Source organism: Strix aluco, chromosome 29 (genome assembly GCF_031877795.1).
Source record: "Strix aluco isolate bStrAlu1 chromosome 29, bStrAlu1.hap1, whole genome shotgun sequence".
Classification (NCBI taxonomy): Eukaryota; Metazoa; Chordata; class Aves; order Strigiformes; family Strigidae; genus Strix; species Strix aluco.
The window spans coordinates 4,919,640-4,939,895 of NC_133959.1; the positions used below are offsets into that span (position 1 = coordinate 4,919,640).

General features: G+C 45.8%; 1 protein-coding gene across 8 annotated transcripts in view; it reads left to right on the forward strand.

The window, feature by feature from the left end:
- The first annotated feature begins 477 nt into the window (after window positions 1-477).
- REXO1 (RNA exonuclease 1 homolog) overlaps window positions 478-20,256 on the forward strand; it is a 40,856-nt gene continuing 21,077 nt past the window's right edge. For 2 of the 8 annotated variants that reach the window (XR_012621135.1, XM_074809016.1), the window contains exons 1-3: window positions 478-811; window positions 13,771-15,554; window positions 18,824-18,925. Coding sequence is in view for 7 of the 8 variants with exons in the window: in XM_074809016.1 (XP_074665117.1) it covers window positions 616-811; window positions 13,771-15,554; window positions 18,824-18,925 (2,082 nt within the window). In the remaining variant the exon portion in view is untranslated. Of the gene's footprint in view, window positions 812-6,664; window positions 6,791-7,714; window positions 7,838-8,297; window positions 8,994-9,561; window positions 9,658-13,770; window positions 15,555-18,823; window positions 18,926-20,256 lie in introns of those variants that run through there. The other 6 variants (XM_074809020.1, XM_074809019.1, XM_074809022.1 and 3 more) reach the window with 6 other exon arrangements.

Below are 20,256 nucleotides of genomic sequence, written 5' to 3' on the forward strand. Positions count from 1 at the left end.
CCAGCAGTGTGCCCCAAACCAGCTGAGCTTGGGAGATATTCTCGACGACATCTCCTACAAACTGGTCACACGCCAGCTGTGGCTCCCGGAGAGTGACAGGCGACTGACCTCCAACCGCAGGGGCTTGTCCCCCTGCAGCCCCCTGCGACTGTGGGGGCCCAGGGCCGCTCCAGGCTCCTTTCTGAGGGACACCCGCGCCGGGCTCCTCCCGCGGGCACGCCGGTGCTGCCAGGCCTGCAGCCGCCGCACAGAAGCCAGACAGTCCCCTGCAGCCCGAGCTGAGGGGAGCGGCAGAGCGGGGCGGCGGCCGGCGGGCCGGGCTCGCCTCAGCGCGGGCGCCTCCCCCTGGCCGCCATTTTCCTCACACTCCCGCCGTTTCCCCTCCCGTAGCCCCGCCCCCGCCCCCGCCCCGCGCTCCGCTCAGGCGCGCCGCGGGCAGCCCTGTGCGGGCAGCGGCGTCGCGGGGGCCTCGTCGCTGGGCCTGGTGGTTTCAAGATGGCGGCGGGGCCGGCGCCGGTGGTGTGAGGCGGGAGCGTGTCGCTGCCGGCCGCGCCTCCTCTGCCCCTCCCCGGCGTCCCGTGCCCCGGCCCCGCTCCCCGCCCCGCAGCCGGCGGGATGCTGAGATCCACCGGCTACTTCCGTGGTATCGACTGCCCTTTCCTCAGCGCCGGGGGGCCGGGGCCGGGCGGGGGTCCGCCCTGCCGCCGGCCCTACTGCCACTTCCGGCACCCCCCGGTGGCGGCGGCGGCGGCGACGCGGTGCGGAGCCTCCGGCGGCCCCGGCGCGGGGGTCGCGCTCGGCCACGGCGCAGGTACGGCCCCGGCCCGGCCCGCCGGGTCGCGGTACCTCCTTCCCCGTCTCTCCCCCTCCCTGGGCTGTGCTTGTTCCCGGCCCTGTCGCCCCCCACCCCGGCACTGCCCCCAGCAGCAGTGTGTCCTCCCCCTGGCAAGGACGGGCCCGTGCTCTTCCTCCTTCTCGTGCCTGCTCACCCTTCAGGGCCTGAATTTGCCTCTGACTCCTCTACATCCCACTTGCACCCAGGGCCCCAGGTATCCCCCTCTCAAGCCCCTCTCGAGTGGGATGTCCCCACGGGGGTCTGTCAGCATCATCCAGGCGGGGCAGGTGGGTCCCCCTTGCCCCTGAGCTATTGTGTCTGCTTCTGCTTGGCCCCGCCCGGGGTTTGGGCCCTCGTTTGTCACCTCTTGTTGCTTCTGAAGGAGGGTCTGAAGAGCCTTTTGTGCCCCACCGGGTGAGGGAGAGATGGGTGTCTCCTCATTGTCGTCGTTGGTGGGATCCCACAGTTGTCATCTGACCCAGCGGTGGTGGGGAGTAGGTCTCCAAAATGTCCGATTGCCTGAGGACAGCCTGTTTCTTGTCACCAGGATGAAGGCTGCAGAAGGGCAGCTCTGTTCTGATCCCTTTCTTTGTCCCTCCAGGCACCCCGGCTCACGTGGCAGTGAGGTGTCAGGGCTGTCAAGAGTTGCTGTGCTGTCACAGCCCTTCAGGAGGTGGATGGGTTTGGGAGCTGGAGGTGATGTGTTCTCTAGTCCAGTTGCTACGAGGCAGGTGCTGCTGGTGGGGTGTCACGGGGGGGCTGCGGTGAGCCAGGCCTCCCTCCTGCTGATGAGGGACTTGAGTAAGGCATGGAGTGCTGCCAGGTTTCTCAAATGAAACTTGGCTACAAAAAGCTAGTGGGCTATTGTTCTCCTCTGTTCTTCCAGCAACTCTTGTCGTTTTTCTTACGTTATTTACTGATCTGCTTATTTGGAGAGAAAGGCCTTCATTCTTCTCCTTAGAAGAGTGCTGCTTGCTTTCTTGTTAAAGCTTTGTTATTTCAGTTAGGTATACTTGCTAGTGCGTGTGGTCTCTAACGACCTGAAGCAGAAGTTGTCAAAATAAAGCACAACTTGTGTTTTTTCCGTGCTTGCTTAACCTTGGGTTATTCACAAGTGTGGAAGACTATTAATTTTTCATGTCTCCTGGTTGCCAGGTCAACTTACGACTGTGTTTTAATTCAGAATAAAGGAAACATGTTCAGGGCTGTCACAGGCAGACACAGATACCGTATTAGAAAGACAAAAGTTTTTGCCTCTTTCAGTGTTCTTTTGAATTTGAAAAGCTCCCTAGAACCTTTTAGGGTGATCCTCTAGGTGCTTGATATGATAATTATCTTTCAGTGTACTATTCCTGTTTGTCTTTGAATATCTGTAGAGTGTCAGTTTTGGAACTAGATTTGCTCATTTTGGTCTGCCACCTGAAACAGATGCTGCTGCACTAAATAAAAACTGGTGCTGGTTTTGATTTTTGAAATGGGGAAGTGAAGGTTGGTCTTTAGTAAAACCTCCTGATGCACCTGGAAAGTGTGTGCAGCTTCTAATACTGGCTGAAAAGTGTTAATGTCAGAGCTGAGTGTGAATGACAAGAAAGAAATTGTCCCAATGTCTTGTTAGGCCTGGCTTGGATGTGTTAGTGACCCAGGAGAAAAAGCTTGCGTTTTGGGGAGTGAGAGTGGTTTACTTACTGTATTATGGCTCTTAGAGAAGCTCTGGCTTTTGAAAAACAAAAGCTGGAGTGTGGGTCTAATTTTCCTAGGTGAAGAGTCTGCCACTTGCGAAAGAAGCAGGATTGCGAGGCTTAACTTCCAGCCCGCTGCCTCCCACTCCCGCCAGCCGGCTCAGCGGGTGCTCCTGCCCTCTTTCCCAAACTCTTGGCATTTAATGCATGGCACGGCTGTCATAACCAACTGTAAATTCTGCCTCAGCTAGTGTTGGACTTCAGCCATTTTTTTCCATGTTGATTTTGATTTAGAAATAAAAAATGAGCGATGAACCTGCTGCAAAACGCTGTCTTTTAGAAAAGACTTTAGCAGGGTTGTGTAAGGTGCCTGATTTCTATAGGAGCACAAGATGCTTTGCAGTTCCTTTTTCAGCAGTGCTATGGCTTACCTTCATCTGAAGGGTTCAGGCTGAAGTGCTCCTGTCTTTTCCTCTGTCTGTTTGAAGCTCCTCTAGCCTGGAAGGATGTATTTAAGATTTACACTAGAGGGTGTAGTAGTTTAGCTAGCAACCAGGCAACCATCTTCTTGAAAGCAGGTTCTCATCCAACCTAAGTTGCTCCCTGTCAGTGAAACTGCTTGTCTTGTTTTAAAGTAGCCTTGTAACAGTGCACTGGGGCATATTTGACCTATTTAATCACGTCACTCGATAAATAAGCTTTAAAATTATCATTTTTTTTTTTTGCCAAAGCAGGTGGTATCTACACCAAGAGCTACAGTGCCGATCTGTGTTTTCTGGGATAGTGCCTAGAAAAAAGGATAACATCTGAAGAATCAGCCTGCTAAACATATTGATTCAAGGCTGAAGTTGACTTTGATGTTTTTGGATCACTGCAGGACTGGTGGTAACCCCAGAACTCTTAGTAGATATTCTGTAGCCTTGAAAGTAGCTTTTGAAAACTGAGAAGTGGAGCTGGCCTTGCCAGGCTGTGGTGGGAGGAGGCTATGGACATGTGCCAGATGGAGCAGAGAGGAGGTGAAAAGAGATTTTAGTGGGGCGTAGCACTGTTCTTCTTTTCTTCCCCCCCGCCCCCCGCCCCACCACCACTGTTCCAGATTTCTTGAGGAGTGTAATGTTCAGATGTTCATAATAGATGATCCTTATTTTTCATACAATGCTCTATGGTCCCAACCACTGGGAGACAGTGGTGGAAAGGCCTCCATGCCTGTTAGGGGATCAGCAGCAGCAGCAGGAAGACTGAGTTTTCCTCCATCTGCTGCTGTTTGGCTGTGGCAGGTGTTCCCTCCTCATCCCCTCTGAAAGCAGCTCAGTAAATACAAACTTGTTGGGTGAGGAGGGAACCAGTGTGATGTGTCTGGTCCGTAGGGCACGTTTGAACTGAGCTCTGAAACGTGTGATACTTCATGTGGGAAATCTATAGCAGTGTCTTTGCTGCAAGTATCTGCCTGCATGGTAAAAGAGTGTGGCTACCTGGAGACTTGTGGAAATTCAAGGCTGGCTGAAAGCTGAGGAAGGTGCTGGGTGGTAGCATGCACCGATGTATTTCCACGGCAGTGTTGGTGGGCTGAGAAATAGGACGTGAGTCTTGCAGGACTGGGAATTTGGAGATTGCCAATTCGAATCCTGTCTTGGCTGAAGTGCTTTTTCCATCTACAAAATGACTAAAACCCACCTGCTTCAGAGCAGGATGAAAAGATTATTGAATGCATGTGAAGTGCTTTGAAAGCATGCTGTGTAAGTAGGAGGGAAAACTGCCTTCAGTCCTAAAAGCATCTCTTCAAGAGCTGTAGAGGAGAAAAATAGGTCTCTTTTTAAAGTCTAGGTCCTGAGTATGCTGAAAGACATAAAAGAAGTGTAATACATCTCTTTATAAATATCTTAAGGAAATCAGCTCTTTGGTTTACTGGGTTTGATAGGAGCTGTCAGGAGATGCTTAAGAGTTGGATGTTTTCTGAACCCAGAGCAGAACGCTGCGTCCAGGTCTGGAGGTCTGGGTTCCTCTTTGTCTGCTCTAATCCTGGTAGTAGCGTGAGATGGGAAGAGCAAGGCTTTCAGCACCCTGCCTTGAACTACTTTATTCTAGAGTGGTGTGTACTGACAGTTGCTCTGCCGTTTTCTGGTATGGTCCAAAGTTTGTGGAGCAGTTTTCTTGCTGTGTGGATTTTCTATTTGAACAGGCAAGGCTTTGCAGATTAGATCAAGATTGTATCTTTGAAAGGTGGCTGGATGAGTTCATGTGGTACTGCCCAGTGATGTGTGATTTACACCAGCCAGCCCACAAGTAAGCTGCTGTAACACCATTTGACTCTTATTTGCTCAGGTCAGGTGCAGAGAAATCCTTGGGCTTATCTCCCCTACGTTAATTCTGTTGATCCTGTCACTGATGCAGGAAGACACTTCACCTCTCCCTTCTTCAAAGTCCAGCTGGAAGGCAACCACATGGGATGGCTGTGACTCGTATATAAAACACCGTGTAAAATGATACTTGGTGAAAGTAAAGCGGCTCTTTAAATGTTAAAACCCAACTTTAATCATCCTCAGCCCATGTGCCACCATAGGATCGAGGCTGTTATCTTCTTCACCTGTCAGCACTTTGCTGAGGGGCTGTGCGTTAAACTCAGCGGTGTTTGGTGGCAGCAGCCTCCCTGCACTCTGGGATTGCCTTTGTATTACTTATACAGTGCTGGTTCACGCCATGTGTAGAAAGGGTGAAAAAAAAGTCTTTAACAGATGCGTTTTCCTTCCTGTAGTTGATGTTGTGCAAGATCAGCATCTTGTAGGAAAGAGCTTTTATTACTGTATTTGCTACAGGGAAATCGAATGAGCAGAAATGGAAATTTAGGAACTGCCTTCGGGATTTCTTCAACGAGAGAGGAAATCGGGTGGTTCAGTGTCAGTGCTCTAGTCCATGAACTGCATGTGGGGGGTGTTGCTAAGGCTGCTTTTTTTTTTTTCACATTTGTGTTTAGGACAGTAATTACCAAAATGTCACCAGTGGATGTTTTTTTTTAACTGAGTTTTGAAATGAAGAATAGAAAGCCCACCTGACGCTAAGGTTAGGATGTGTCTTTTCATGTAAATCAATGTCATGGCTTTCCAGTGGTTAGGGATTTCTTGTCATTTGACTAAATTGTCAGTTATGGCAGTTTTCCTGTGGGTGGGCAGGTGCAGCAGCTTTATGTGTTGGGATTTCAGTGTGGGCTGGCAGGGCGCTTCCGATTCTTGGTCTTTCTGCAAGTGGGTGTGTGGCTGTGGGGAGACTCGGCCCTGAGCTTGCACGTGGCTCTTCCTCGCTCCAGTTACAGGCTGTGAAAAGCAGGAGGTGAGAGAAAATTTCTGTCAAGCCAGAAGGATTCTGAAGGCCGAAGGTGAAGTGACCTGCGTGGGTAGCGGAGGCACTAACCTTGTGCTGGTGTTTGCGAGCTCCCTGGGCTCCCCTCTGTCCGCCACAGGAGCCCTTTGTCTGCTCTTACAGGTTTTCTCTCTCCAGTGTGAAGTATCTTACCTGACACTTAAACGCTTCCTCTGATATATTTTTTTTTTCCTCTTGTCAGACACTGCAGTGCTGTGTTAGCACTGGAGAAGTGGGAAGCACAATTCACTAGCCTGGGGTTTTCCAAACCACTTTCCTGGGGGTTCCCTGTGCTGGGTGAGGCAGGTCGGAGGCGCCGGGGCGGCGTGTTGGCTCACGTAACACGGGAGAGGCTGCAGGCAGGCACCGACAGGCAGGGCCAGGCTGTCTGCCTGCCCTGCAGCCTCCTTCCCCGCTGGGTCTGAGCGTGGGCTGCGCGGCTGGAGGAGTCGGGTGGCGTTGGGCTGCGCCTGGGGAACTGGCTGCTGGGGGCCCCCGTGGGATGAGGGGATCGCTGTTTGGGAAACCACTGTGCTTGCCAACGTGTGTTGCTCAAATCGAGCAAAAGCAACATGTACAATCGGGGAGTGGAGGAAGTAAGATGTCAAAAAATCCCCCAAGATGAGAGTAGTCGTTCTAAGAAAGGAAAAAAAAAAAAAACCAACGGTCAAAAAGCCCCTGTAGATACTTGAGTAAAACCCAATCCAACTTGGGAGTAAATGAGGGTGAAGGCGGGACTTTGGGTTGGTAAGTCCTGCCCTAATTATCTCTGCAGCCCAGAAAGTGCTGTGTCAGCACATGGTCAGCGGTGTTGTGCCATAAGCCTTTGCCGGAGTGTCTTAGCAGTACCAAGCAGATATTAAAAGCCTCAAGTACAGCATGAACAAATATCTGCAATATTTATTAACCGCGGGGAGCTCAGGTAATTCTTTGAAGTTTTTGCCTTACTGTGGAGTGAACTTGTGTTTTTGTGTGGGTTGCAGTACGTGAAGAAGCAGCGGCGAGAGAAGCGCCTTCTCCAGAGAGGCTTTCACGTGTTAGCCATTCATTTAACATGAGGCTTTGGTCCTCAGGGTTGCATCTGCCTCTGAAATATATGGACTATGCAAAAAAAGCTCTGCTTTGGAAGGTTTAGTTGCACAAGGATTTTCATTTCCCTGTGAGGTCTAACCTTTTTATTAAAGAGAGGATCTGTGCTGAGAATCGGGGAGTGCGTTGGGTTAGCTGATTAAAATACTCTGCGGAGCTGCAGGTGTCCGAGTTGTAAAGGAGCTGCGAAGTATTAATTCCTGCTTTTCAGTTAACTAAAGCCGGACATGTTTTAAAACCAGTTTAAGTCTTGGTTTTAGCCCTTCGTAAGTCACAGCTGAAGTTTTTAAATGTAATATAGCTTGAAAGGTGCTTTTCTTTAGTTTTAAACTTTGTTTTTCAAAGTGTCCAGTTGTAACTGTATTGAAATACTGTTGTGGGGTTTTTTTTCTTAAATAGGAATTCTTGAAATAGTTAAAGAAATAAGACAGGTGTTGAGAAGATAACTTATCTTGAGAAAGGCTGGAAAATTAAGGGACTGGTGGGCGAGAAGTAGTGTTACTGCTGTGACCATGCTGGTCAAAGTAAGTTTTCAAGGTGGAGTTGAATAAAGAGAAAAGAAGACACTAGAATACTTGAAGTAATTTTTTTTTCTCTTCTGCTTCTTTGAAAAGATTTGCTCTACTAATTAAGTTTGGGAGTATATCCTTAGTTTTACCTAATATTTATACAGGAGATGTGGAAATGTTTTCTGGTCTGTCTTTTTCTCAGAAACAGAAAAAATAAGTCTCCGTTAACATTTTTTTTTTCCAAACAGAATTTCAACTTTTCTTGTATATTGAGGAATAACTTTAAAGCTAAAATGAGAGAGGGAATGGAAAGATCTCCAAAGAATCCAAACACTGAATATCCAGATTAATGTATCATCGATTTTAAAACGGTGAGACACCTTCTAGCCTGCGTGATGACAGGCTGTGGGGTCGGGGTAGCAGCCTGGGGAGCAGTCATGATATTTTGGGTGCCAACCTTTGCTTTCTGCCCCTGTCCCTGGCGAATACACCAGTTAGGCTTCTTGCGTTCTTTCAAGGTTGTGGGAGAAATGTACCAATGGTGTGATTTCCTCTTAGGAAAACATTGCATTTATCACAGATCTTGACATGCCTCTGATGCCCTTTGCCTGCTGCTGCTGTTTTAGCACCAGAGCGGGTGGGACTGTAAATTGCTGTGGTGAGAGAGGAATGTAAATGATGGCTTTTGCATGGGCCGGACTGTCTTATTCCAGCTTTTGCATCCTCGGATTTAACTCGGATTTAATATTTAGTAGACTTGAGGACCTTTTAGATGCCTCTTCTGCTGTGCCAGAGGCAAAACTGCACAAAGTTGCGTTTTCTTGAATAAAGTTAGGAGGTGTGTACTGCTTCCCTGGATGGTGCTGTCTGAGCTGCTTTGAGGGGTGTGCCCTAACGTCCTCCTGTCAAAGTGAGTTTCCTACCCAAGTGAGTGGTTCCCCGATAACGCTGCCTGCTCGGGAGTGACACGACCCACGTTGGAGCTGCTCCCTTGCTGGACTGGACGCACTCAGGCAGGTCCGTGTCTCCTCTCTGGCCACGGCGTGTCAGGAGTCTCGGGTGGCTGAGCTGAGAAAACGGTTTATGGCTTGTGGGAGGATGATGTCCGGCTGCTCTTGTCCCTCGGTGTGATCCACCTGTCCCTATGCTGGTTGTGACACCCTCAACCAGTTCAGCCCACCAAGACAGTCCTTCGCTGGCACCGAGCGCTTACCTTGGCTCACAACACCTGGTGAAACCGTACCCCGGGTTTGTCACAGCATGTTTAAAAATACCGCAGTGTGACGGGTGACTGAACTTTTTTTAGCCTTCCTAATATAAGACTTTCTTTTCTCGTATTTGCTTCCTTTTTTCCAGTAAAGAAATGACCATATTGGTTCATGATGTACTTTGATGCTGTGGCATCAAATACCTCTCATGGAGTAACAACTGCGAGGAGTGGGGTGCGTAAGGAGGGGCCAGCTTGGACTAGACTGGCTGTAATACCTCTCAAACCTTACTTCCCTGATGTTCTTAGACCAGCACGAGGTTATCTATGCTTTTAATACTTCATTTTAATAATTAAATTTACTATTTTAAAAGAGAAAGAAGGAGCAAAAATAAATCATTAGGACAAGGGTTGTATTTGAAATTGAATAAACATTTCTCTTAGCTCCTCTTACCTGCTCTCCTAACCCCATTTACTTTGGATAATTATTTGAAATGTACTATTTTAAATCTCAGTGTTAATTATTTCCAAGTGCTTGGATATTATTGTTAAATTAATTATTGGAAATTTGCTGTGGGTACTCACAAATGGGGTCTGCGTCAAAAACTGCCATTTCTTTTGCGCTGTTTAATTCTGAAGAGTAGCAAAACTCAGCCTGCTGGTAAAGCCTTTTTGAAACATTTTGTTCTTGAGAAACCACTGTCTCTTCTGTGAAGCATTAAATGAAAAGCTTAAAATAATTTTCCAATGGTGATAATTTTTCTGTAATCGCAAGGTTGTCCGTTTGCTAAGTACTGACACTGTAAACACAGGCAAGCTGTTAAGCTAATAAAGCAGTTCTGATGACGTTAAAATCAAAATGCCTTTTTTTTTTTTTTTCCTCCAAAGAGGTCCCCCAACAGCTTTCACCTTCCCCATCTCCTGATGAATGCACCTTTGTTGCCAGCTCCAGGTGACCCGGGAAAATGGGTGACTTCAGCAGTGGTAGGTCTTGAAAATATTCGCTGTTTTCTGGCCTGTGCTGGTCCCTCTGCAGCTTGGCCAGCAAACCCTTCCGTTATGAGATCCTAATTGCCATAAATTTGAAAGTTTCTAATTTTTGCCTCCCTTTTGTTTAGCAGCAGCTACTGCTGCTTAGCGACTCTGTTATATCTGGAAGGAAGGTAGTTGTCATCCGTGTCCCGCATGGGTGCAAGAGCTTGACTCCTCTTCCAAAACCTGCAGATTTACAACGGCCAGTACCTGTCATGTGTTTGGGCTTTTCTGTATTGAAAGCATCTGAAGTATGTGTTCTGGTAGGGTACTTTTAAAAAAAAGACATCTTTTTCTCCAGAATGATTCACTGTAAAGTAAGTTTTAACATTAAACAGGTGAGCTTGTACTCCCATTATTCATTTAATGTCAGCTTTTGTTTACTGCTTTTGCCTGTTGCACAAACTAGAAGGACCAGTGTACAGCAAGGAGTCATTAGCTTATAGAAGCTCTGTAATAAAACAGCTCCACCTGTTTCTCAGAACCAACATGACTGTAACCAGGAAAAGAAAGTCAACCTTGGTTTTTTGGACGAACGTTGTTTTACGCATCTGCTGAAATGGCTCATTTAAGTGCAGTTCGTTTTGGTATATTCTAAAGCAGTTCTAGGTTAAGTAAATTGATCACTGAGATCCTATGTGAATTTTTAATAACTTGTTTTGTATAGTGTTGATGTTAACTTCACTTTTCTGTGTCTCGGGAGGACACTGAGGTACATTAATTTATTAAAATAGTTTGTATTTTAAAAAGTGTCCCAATAGCAGTTTAGTTCATAATCCTATAAGGAGTTGTCATCTCGAGTCTCATTATCTCGTGATTCTCAAAGGACAGCGTAGACTCTCAATTTTACATCCATCCAAAAAGAGTTATTTCACTATGTGGTGCCTCTCATTTTGCTTCAGCGGAAATCCTGCGGACATCTCGTGTATCTGAACAGCAAAACCAGTGTAGTTCATCTTGTAGTAATCTCTCTTTACAGCATGGGTGTTCGTATTAGTGTTTGAAATGCAAAAGCTGAAGATGACTCCTTTGAATCTTGTATCCAGGTTGTAAGAAGGGGTGTGTGGGGGTAGCTGGGTGCCTGTCTGCATGGCAGTGGGCTCAGTGGCCCACAGATCCTTTCCTCTCCTCGGTTCCTAGGAGTGTAATTAGGCATCAGAAAAGGCAGCCTGATTTCAGAGAGCATATTTAATTTCTCTGACTTTGGGGACTTGTGTGTATACGGCTCTCCATACATATGTGTGTGTGTGTGTATATATATATAGTTGTATATAAAATCCCCTTCTGCTTGTGTTTCCACTACATTATCTGCAAATGCATCATGGCCAAAGGTGACAGTCCTGATTAGTATCGTGGAGCCCACTTACACAAGTGTCTTTCATGGAAAGGTAGCCTTTGATCAGCGGCGCTTGGGTAATCCATCAGGCCTCCTACATGCCTACAAAAGAGCTCTTTCATGACGATAACTCGAAGTCTGCTGGTGTTCTCTGGGTTTATAATGTATTTTTACATCTGGTCATTCCACTGAAAGAAAATGTGCAAATTGGTTTTATACTGTAGATGAACATCAGAGAATCAGACACCAGGTCTGTGCTTAGGTTGTCTTCTACTTTCTCTGTATCCTGATATATTTAAAATAGTTTACTTTTTTGCATGGACAAGATGTCTTTTGTGTAGTTTGGGGCTGGTTTTTTTGGTGTGTAAGTCGATTTTTTTTTATTTTGGCAAGTCTTTAGATCCAGACTCTGTGTTCTTGCCTCTGTTTGTTTATGGGCCACCTGATACTTATCTCTGCAGAAATTACCAGGCTTTCAGCTGTTCCCTTAACAATGCTTGTGCTAAATTTTAGGTCTCCATCTTGAGTTAGAAGGTAATAGCTGACTCCTCCAGAATTCACTGCACTGGTCTTCTCTACCACTATAGAGTTGATATTTCACAAAGTGGTGAGAAAAGAGGTGGTGAGTACAGAGGGCTCTCTGTTCTTTATCAGCTGTTAGGCTAATATTTATACTTAATTATTTTGATAATCTGTTTACATATACTAGCCTTGATGGCGATGCTGTTTGCATCTAGGTTTCTTCCTGTTTTTTCCTTGTTACCTGCATTTCTTTGTGGTTTCTTTTTCTGACTGGGCTCTGGGTATCAGTCTGTCTGGCGTACATCATCAGCTGAGGTGTTCTGGTTTGCCACCTTCTCCTTCCCTCTCTCCCCCAGGGTGAGAGCTGTGCTGGGTGTTTTAAGGGGGAAGAGCAGATGCTCTTTGTGTCTTGGTTGTAAAGCATCTTGCATGAGGTGGAGGGGGAGCTAGTTATAGAAATATATCACCTTGTTCCTTTTCCCCACATTTCTGGTCCTGAGCACAGCTCAGGCTGTCCTTTGGAAGATGGTGACATCATACTGCCATTGCCCAGAGTCCCTGCTCAATCAGGAGCTAATTGGTTTAGAAAGAAACTTTGCAAACCCAAGGGGGTGAAAAGTGTTTTATGAAATCACTGCCTTTATTTTAACCCAGTCTCTATTATTCTGCTTCCTTGGAGGCTAGTTCTGCCAACTGCTAACAGATTTGTTTCTTATTACCAAAGGGAGCTGTGCATTCATGGATCCTCTCAAGAAAAAAAAAAAAAAAAAAAATCAGAGAAAAAAGTCAATCTTGTGAGAATGGTAGAAACGGCTCCTGTAAACATTGTTACTTTCTGGCTGTTGCAAGAAATTCTCTCATCCCTCTTAGACCTGAGAGGGTTTTTTATTCCTATCTTTTATCTCACTGCTTATTGTTTTGATCTTCTACGTATACATGTTGGAAAGCCAGTTTTACTACTAGCAAAGAACAAAAAGTTCCTCTGGAATAGCAGCATCCAGAGACACTGATAAAACAAGGATTGAAAACTGGTCAAAGTCAAAAAAGCAGCCATTAACTTACCTGTAGCTCCTGCTAGCTTGCTAAATGCAGTTGTCTTTATTGCTGGGTTCCTCCATTACTAGTTTAATTTTTCAAGGTGCAGTTATTTTGCTGCCTGTTCTCTGGCACTTTGTCACTGCACACGCGTGTGAATGAGATCCTTTTCCCTTTTCACCACGAGTTGGAAAGGTAGGTACGAGAGTTTGGGATACCATGGCAGAAAGTAGAGCGCGTTTATGCTTGTGACAACTGCTCCGATGTCCTTCTTAAGATGCATGTTATGAGATGAGCTTTAAGACTCTCCAGTTGTAAGTTGTCCCTTGGGCAGGTTACTTTGGCATTTCCATCCAAGTTCCATGGGGAACCATCACTCTCCAGAAGCTCTCCTGTAGAGCTGTGGTTGGCAGAGCTGTGCAGCGTGCTCAGAGCGTATCCTCTGTAGCCCTAGAAATGCCTGGTAAGGGAGACCACCCAAGGGGCTTGTCTGGAAAGACAAATGTCAGAAAAGAGAAATGTTCTGGGTGTTTCATGTTCATTTCTTGGTGGTTGTTCTGTGTTGGTTGAGTTGTGTTGCCTCTGTACTCGTAGTTTTTTCTTACTAGCAGCACTCAGTTTGTCAGTCCAAGTAAGACTGGTTTTCCTGCAGCTGCCGTGAGAAGTACTGAGCTTTGAGGAATATCGGAGGCTTTCAGTGGGCTTTAGGCGTTGGCCTCAATAAGTGAGAACCTAATCCACTGTTTTTGTACTGGAATCCTCTTTCCTCCCTCGGTCGCTTCGTTGAATTAAGCAGATAATTCTGCACATACTCAGCTCCTCTTGGTCCTAATACAGTGATTACTCTTTGGTGCCCCGAAGAATATTTAATTTATAGAGCTTTCCATGAGTAATAAAAGCACTTTGTTAATAGATGTTTAGTCCTTAAGACCCAGGAGCAGTGTGTAAAATCTAGTCTAGTCACACACCTGGTGCTGGCCAGAGAACGTCACTGGTGGCTTTTGGTATCAAATGCTTATTCTGTGGTGACAAGAGCATGACTTTTGGTAGTGTCTTTCAGTATTGGGTTTTGATGAGAGCAGACCTTAAAAAGATCTTGTTTTAAATTCTACTCCAAAGAAAATTTTACCTAAATCGCTGGTGGTAAATTATTTTTTCTTTCTCTTTTACAGAGCGAGGCTATGATCCCTACAATCCAGAGCTTCCGAGGCCCTCGCTGGAGGCAGAGGATGGCACTTTGGCTGACATTACAGATGTGACACCCGGTATTCTGGAGCTGGAGCTGGTCAACAAGGCCATTGAGGCAGTCAAAAACGAAGTTGAGAGAGAACAGAAAAAGTATGAGGAACTGCTAGAAACAACAAAGGAGTTCAGTGCTTCAGAGGCCTCCTCTCTCATTTCAAATACACCCGTGCCAGCTGCTGGGGCACAAAATGATTCATTTACCTCCTTAGAGTATAATCCAGGTAGCTACAACTTTAATAATAACTCAGACTACAACCCTACTCCTCTTGCTGCTGCTAGCCGGTCAAGTAAATACACTTTGGATACTTCCCGATCTAAAGGTAGCTCACTGGAATATGTTCCCAAGGCTGTAGTACAGAATAAAAAATACAGTAGCACTGTCACTAACAATAAATATGTGATTGATGACTCTAAGCCTTCTACAGACTTGGAATATGACCCACTTTCAAATTACTCAGCCAGGCTTTTGAGCAAAGCCACAACAAAGGAGCCAAAGGGGTCTAAAAGGGGTAGGGTGTCTAGTTATGAGGAGTCTTACTCTCCTTCACGAAAGAAGCTCTGTGAAGTACCTGATGATTATGAAGTGTATGCCAGGTTCTCTTCCTCTGAAGATGAGGCTGATGTGGAATATAAGCCAACTTCTGTTAGTTCACAGTCAAAAGCTGGTTCTGAAAGCGAGTCAAATGATGGGTTATCTAACAAAGAGCAGAGCACCAAACTGGATGACTTTGCTTCCCAGGATAGCAAAGAAGCGACAGCGCAATACGGCATGGAAGACCTTCAAGGTTCACAGAAGAATCTTGCCAAAAACTTACCAGACAAGAATGCAAAAGCAGCGAAATTGTGTTCTGGTAAGAATGACCAGGAAATTGAAAATAAAAACAAAGACTCAAAAGACAAAACAAAAAGGAAGAAATCAGATGTTAGTAAAACACCTGGCCTCAGTGAGGCTGGTAAGAAGGAGAAAAGTAAAAATACAGAAAAAGACAAAGTGCTCAAGAAAGAAGAAAAATTAAAAACCAAGAGTGAAGAGAAAAACTGCAGAGATAAAAGTGTCAAAGTGAAAACTGATGGGAATTTAAAGAAACCTGAAAAACAAAAGTCAGAAAAAGTGGATGGGCTTAAGAAAGAAAAATCCAAGTCCGCCAGCAGTAGTTCAGGGAAAAGCAAGAGTGAGGGTCTCGTCAAGGGCTGTAGCACAGAGAAGCTGGGCAGCAGCAAGAAAGACTCCAAGCTGAAAACAGCTGATGTGAAAAATGGTAAGGAAACCTCTGGTCGTAAAAACAAAGAGAAAGGGTCTAAGACTCCAGCACTGGAGCGAAAGAAAGAAAAGGTCAGTTCTACAGAAAAAGGAGATCCAAAGAAGGGCCGGAAGCAGCAGAGTTTGAGTCATGTTGATCTGTTTGGCGATGAGAGTGGAGATGACGATGACAAAGGCCGGCCTTTGCCATCCACGTTACTTGACGTGAGCTCGGACTCAGATGGTGATGACTGTGGTTCAGACTCTGAGAGTGAAAATGAAGGGACAAAGAAAGTGAAGCGCTCTAAATTGTCAAAGTCGTCGTCGTCTTCCTCAACATCTGATGACATTGATTATTCCATCCTTGAGAAGGACTTGGACTTTGAGTCAGATCCAATGGAAGAGTGTCTCAGGATTTTTAACGAATCTACTGATGTGAAAACTGAAGACAAGGGAAGGCTGGGGAAACAGGTAATGCTGGTTTGGGTTGGTTGGTTCTCTCACCTCTAAATGTGAAAGGATTCTGGTTTAGTGGTGTTGCTTATTTCAAGTAGCTGAAGAGGGCTATGGAGGGAGAGTCCATATGTTGGAAGAATCTCATCCTTGTCATGACTGAGTGCTTTGAAGAGTTTGCACCTGAATTTACTTGCTGGATTGAAAACTGCTGGGAAATGTAAGGATTCAGTGACCTTTTGTGTGGAAGGCCTTTAGCTTTCAGGGTTCTCAGTTACTTCTGTCTCCATCTGGCCTAAGAACTGTGGTGGCCTGGATGGCTGGAGAAAAGGCTTCAGAGAGTATGTTGTGGGTGTTTCAGAGCTAATCCAAGTTTACTAATCTGGGCGATGCCTTCTTGTTGCAGCATAGTTTGAGGGATGTAGTAGTAGGTAGAACCAGGATAATGTGTTGGTGCAAGCAAGGCGATGTTGGCACTGGACACTTTGGAAACTCCCCAAATTACTGTTAACTTTTTTAAAAGCATACTACAGATATCTTATGAGGATCTCTGGATACCTTGTAGGTGGTGCAAATAAGAAACGGGAGGGTAAAATTTCTTCAAAAGGTACAAGGGGTTTCAGAATAAGGAGGTAAAAAGACAGCATTTACATAAAAAGGCTTCAGCCAGTGACAGTGAGTTGGTCCCTAGAGGATGCAAGACCCTCGTTTTTGAAGACTGAAACAGAACAGGGCAAGTGTAAAAGGCTAGAAAGCAGCTGCTGGCAGTGATCCTCTAACAGCATTTGAGGCAGGGAAATAGGAACAGACAAAACTCATCCTTCATCTGCTGACATCCGAGCTCAACTGGGCAGCAAGAGCAAACCCTCGATGCTGGGAGCGGCTGCCTGTGCACGGACAGGATTGTTTGACTTGCTGTCAAACCCAGCACACCCAGGTTTTCTGGTTGGGATGATTTTACTTGTGTACAGAGCAGGTGTTCAGGGAATTGGACTGGAAAGAGCTTTAAAAGCGAAAAAGGTGACAAATTTGGCAACGTTGAGAAAACACCCCAAACTTGTATCTAGCGTTATCCATCTGGCACATCTGACCGCAGTGCAGAGGTATCAGCGTTGCTGAGTCAGCTGTATTACCTGGGAGGCTTAATGAGGCACGGTGACAAAATCAGGTGCCCTCTGTGAGCTGGGGGAGAGGGGCTACCAAGGGATGCGTGTCTATCCAAGGAATTACTGAGCGGCTTCAGCTGCAGCTATCCTGCATCCAAAAGATAATGGAGGTACTGGGACGCCATCAGGGCTTCCAGCATGTTCTGGTTTAGAGCCCTTCAAACACAGCAAGAGTCCCTTTGGGATTATTGATCTGAAGGAGGGGCAGGGCAAGCGCAGCAGGAGCCGTGCAACTGCATGGTGGGAAGGCAGTTTCTCCTGGTATGACCAATTGTTGACTTTTATTCTAAAACCAGCGTCAGAAATCGGTGCTGGTTTTCAGGCTTTTGTTAGTTGGGTGGGTGAAGTGGCCGTGAACAAAATTCTTCCATTCATGACCATCTGTATGCGGAGGACAAAGTGAGCCGGGATCTGCAGTGTGGGGAGCAGAGCTCATCTTTTGAAAAGAATAGCTGGACTATTAAAGCTTTTTGCTGAACTCTCTGTTGCAGTAACGTCCCCAATCTGTTCGGAGAGAAGTCTGTGTTGCTGACCAGTAAAGACCTTTTTTACGCTCGTATGAAATGCCTTGGTAGAAGAAAGTGGTTCAGTGTAATGATTTTCTTCTGAACTATTAAGCATTACTTGATTTTGCTTGTTTAAAATTCAGCTGTTCTTTCTTCAGTGTTTAGTATAATTCCCAGTGAGGAAGGAGCACTTTATTTTTGGCTTTGTTTCTCCAAATTGCCAAATTTAAGTGAAAATAGTTTAAGGGCACACAATACTAATCCATTTAGAGCTTTCTATATATACAGGGTGATTCAAAATGGGCTGAATTCAGAAAGTGCTGAACCAGGGGCTACCACTCACCACAAACAGTTAATTCTGGCGTGGAGTGGCAATGTTCAGCTGTCAGCAGCCACGTGTGTTTCTTTTGCACGTGCTTTACCTTATATCCCTGAACTGAAATTTAATTTCGCCCCTGTTTTGGAAAGGGAGGAACAAGCATTGCAGCACAGGGGTCCTTCTTTGAGAGATGGGTGTTTGTAAGTAGGTGTCTGCTTCCTCGCTGCGTTTCTGGCTGGTGGGATTGGTCACGGGGGATTTTTTTATAGAATAATTTTTTAGATGGAGTCTGTGTTGTTTGATCTCAGTAATGTGCTAGTCCAGAGGAAAGGTACATGTGGACAGTGTGGTACTTTTCCACCAGGAAGGATCACTTTGTGAGAGAGTTTACTGGGGATGTAACTGAATTAACAGACTTACCGAGTTCCTAGACAGCGAAGTGATTCAGTGTGAAGTGCTCATCCAGAATGCCCTTGTGGTGATGAACACAAGCTCAGCCTAAGTGGAGTCTGAGCTCAGCCCCAAATCCAGCCTTCAGTTCTGTCACTGAATTTCGAAGAGATTGTCAGGCTCGTCTCTGCTCAGAGCTTGGCCAGGGGTTGTGCTGGGAAGCTGAAGGCAAGATTGAGTGAAGAGCAGCTAGAGTTCTGAAAAATAAACGTGTGTGGTGTGTTTTGTATAAATGAACAGCTGAGTCAAATTCAAAGAAGATTTTAAAGTGGTTATCCCGGGCCCCCGGGAGCAGGTCTGAGATGTTAGCTCAGAAGTAGCTTTAGCTGGAGAGGTGCTGTTACTTCCTCCTGGGTTTCTGGCCATACAAGCGTGTGACCTGGGAATTTGTCACCTCAGTCTTTCTACGGATACGGTTGTATCCAGTTACTGGATAAAACTGCAGAGAACGCTTCCCTAGATGTGGAGTGGGGGCACTGTGGTTTGGTGTTGAGCAGCTTTTCAGGACCTGCTCTGGCAGCACGTTATACAAAGGCAGGAATGAGTCAGCTCCCAAGTTCTTCCCAAAAAAACCCCAAAACCCCCTGGGTTTTAAGAATGCCCTGAAAGGTGAGGTGTGTGAGTGACTGCTTGGGTGGCAGCTGTAATGCTGCTGTTTGTTGGCTTTGTTGGTGGCTTTTAGGTTCAAAACAAGGTTTGTTTTGGTAGTTCAGCAGCTGACCACATGTTGTTCTCACCTGCCACCTGCAAGGACTTTCTGTTAACCTAAAAGGAGACTTTTCAGATCTCATTGAGAGGGATCTTCAAGTCTGTTCAATTTTGGAAGCTTGTTCTTTTGTTTTCCAGCTGTCCAAAGAGGAAGGAAATGAAGAAAAGGCAGAAGATAACTTAACTACCTTGTTTCCTGGCCAAAAAAGGAGGATCTCTCATCTTGTCAAACAAGGAAATGTAAGTGCAGCTTTTAAAAGCGACAGTTTAGATATATTTTTTTTTTGAAGTGAGGATTTTCTGTCCTGTTACAACACTGGAAAGCGGTGCAATCCCAGGTTCAGGCAGCAGCGTGTGAGTTCTTTGTGCTGGAATCCATCTGTGTCAGATTTCTTTCCTCCCCTTCCTGATTTCTGAAAAATGTGGTTAGGCATTTGTTACAAGTGGCAGCAAAACTCCAATAAAACCAAGGGTAAGCTGTGGAAGAGTAAATGGATTCTGCACCTTGTAACTCACTGGGATAGATGGAGAATTTCATTTTCTACCATATAGCTTCATTCAATCACTTAGTTAAAAATTAGTTGGACACAAGGTCAGTCTGTGTCTGATGGTACTTTTCTTTGTCTTGAGGACCTAAAAGATAGCTGTAGGAATTCTGTCAGATGTTTAAAACCATTACCTTATCTGTTCTGAATCAGCCAAGGTATCAACAGTATCTTGTTTGGTATTTTGCTTTCACAATTGTGAAAATACTTTCAATACAGAGGAGAAGAATAAAAAAACGACAAGGAAGACATCCTGATTTTTGTATATCTTTCTCACTGGGATTTTAATTCATATGTTCTCTGAGGGTTTAATGTGTTTCCCTCCAGGTGCTGAGCACAGATTAGTGAGTTTTATGTTCCAGCAGGGTAAGAGTGGAGACTTATGCACTGATTTGAGCTGGGTAGTCCAAGTTAATTGTTCTTCCTTTCCTCTCTGCCTGGAAAAGGCTTCTTTGCTTTTAATAATTTGAAGCCCTGAGGTCAATACAATGTGTTTTATTTAACTACATATCTTCAGCCAGTTCATGTGTTTTGATAAGGGCCCTTTCTTCCAAAGTGAAGAGATAAGAGACTGAAGCAAATGGGTTGGAAATTCATTAACTCAAATATTTATTGTAAATAGGTGCCTTTTAGACATGTACAAATCTTTAAATACATTTTCTTAATGTGACAGCTGATCCCAAAATGCTCTCCAAAGTTGTGAGCCCCAGCACAGCCATTGCATGGGCAAACAGAGCCGATCTGGTGTGCTCAGCAGCAGCTGCTGTGAGCACGCACCGGGACGTGCGTTCCCTGGAGTACCTCAGCTCTGTGCTGCTGCCAGCTCTGGTCAGGAGGTGCCGTAAGACCTGAACTGCTGCTTTTATGCACAGAGTTGAGACCTGTGTCCCTCCAAGTTGAATATTTGCTCAGTCTTGCTTGTGATTTATAGCTCGAGGACTGAGCAAGCAGAAGAGGAGAGAGCTGAGTTCTAGTTTAGTTGCCGGGGGAAATGGTGGGCCAAAGGAATTGAAGGTGAGGCAGAAA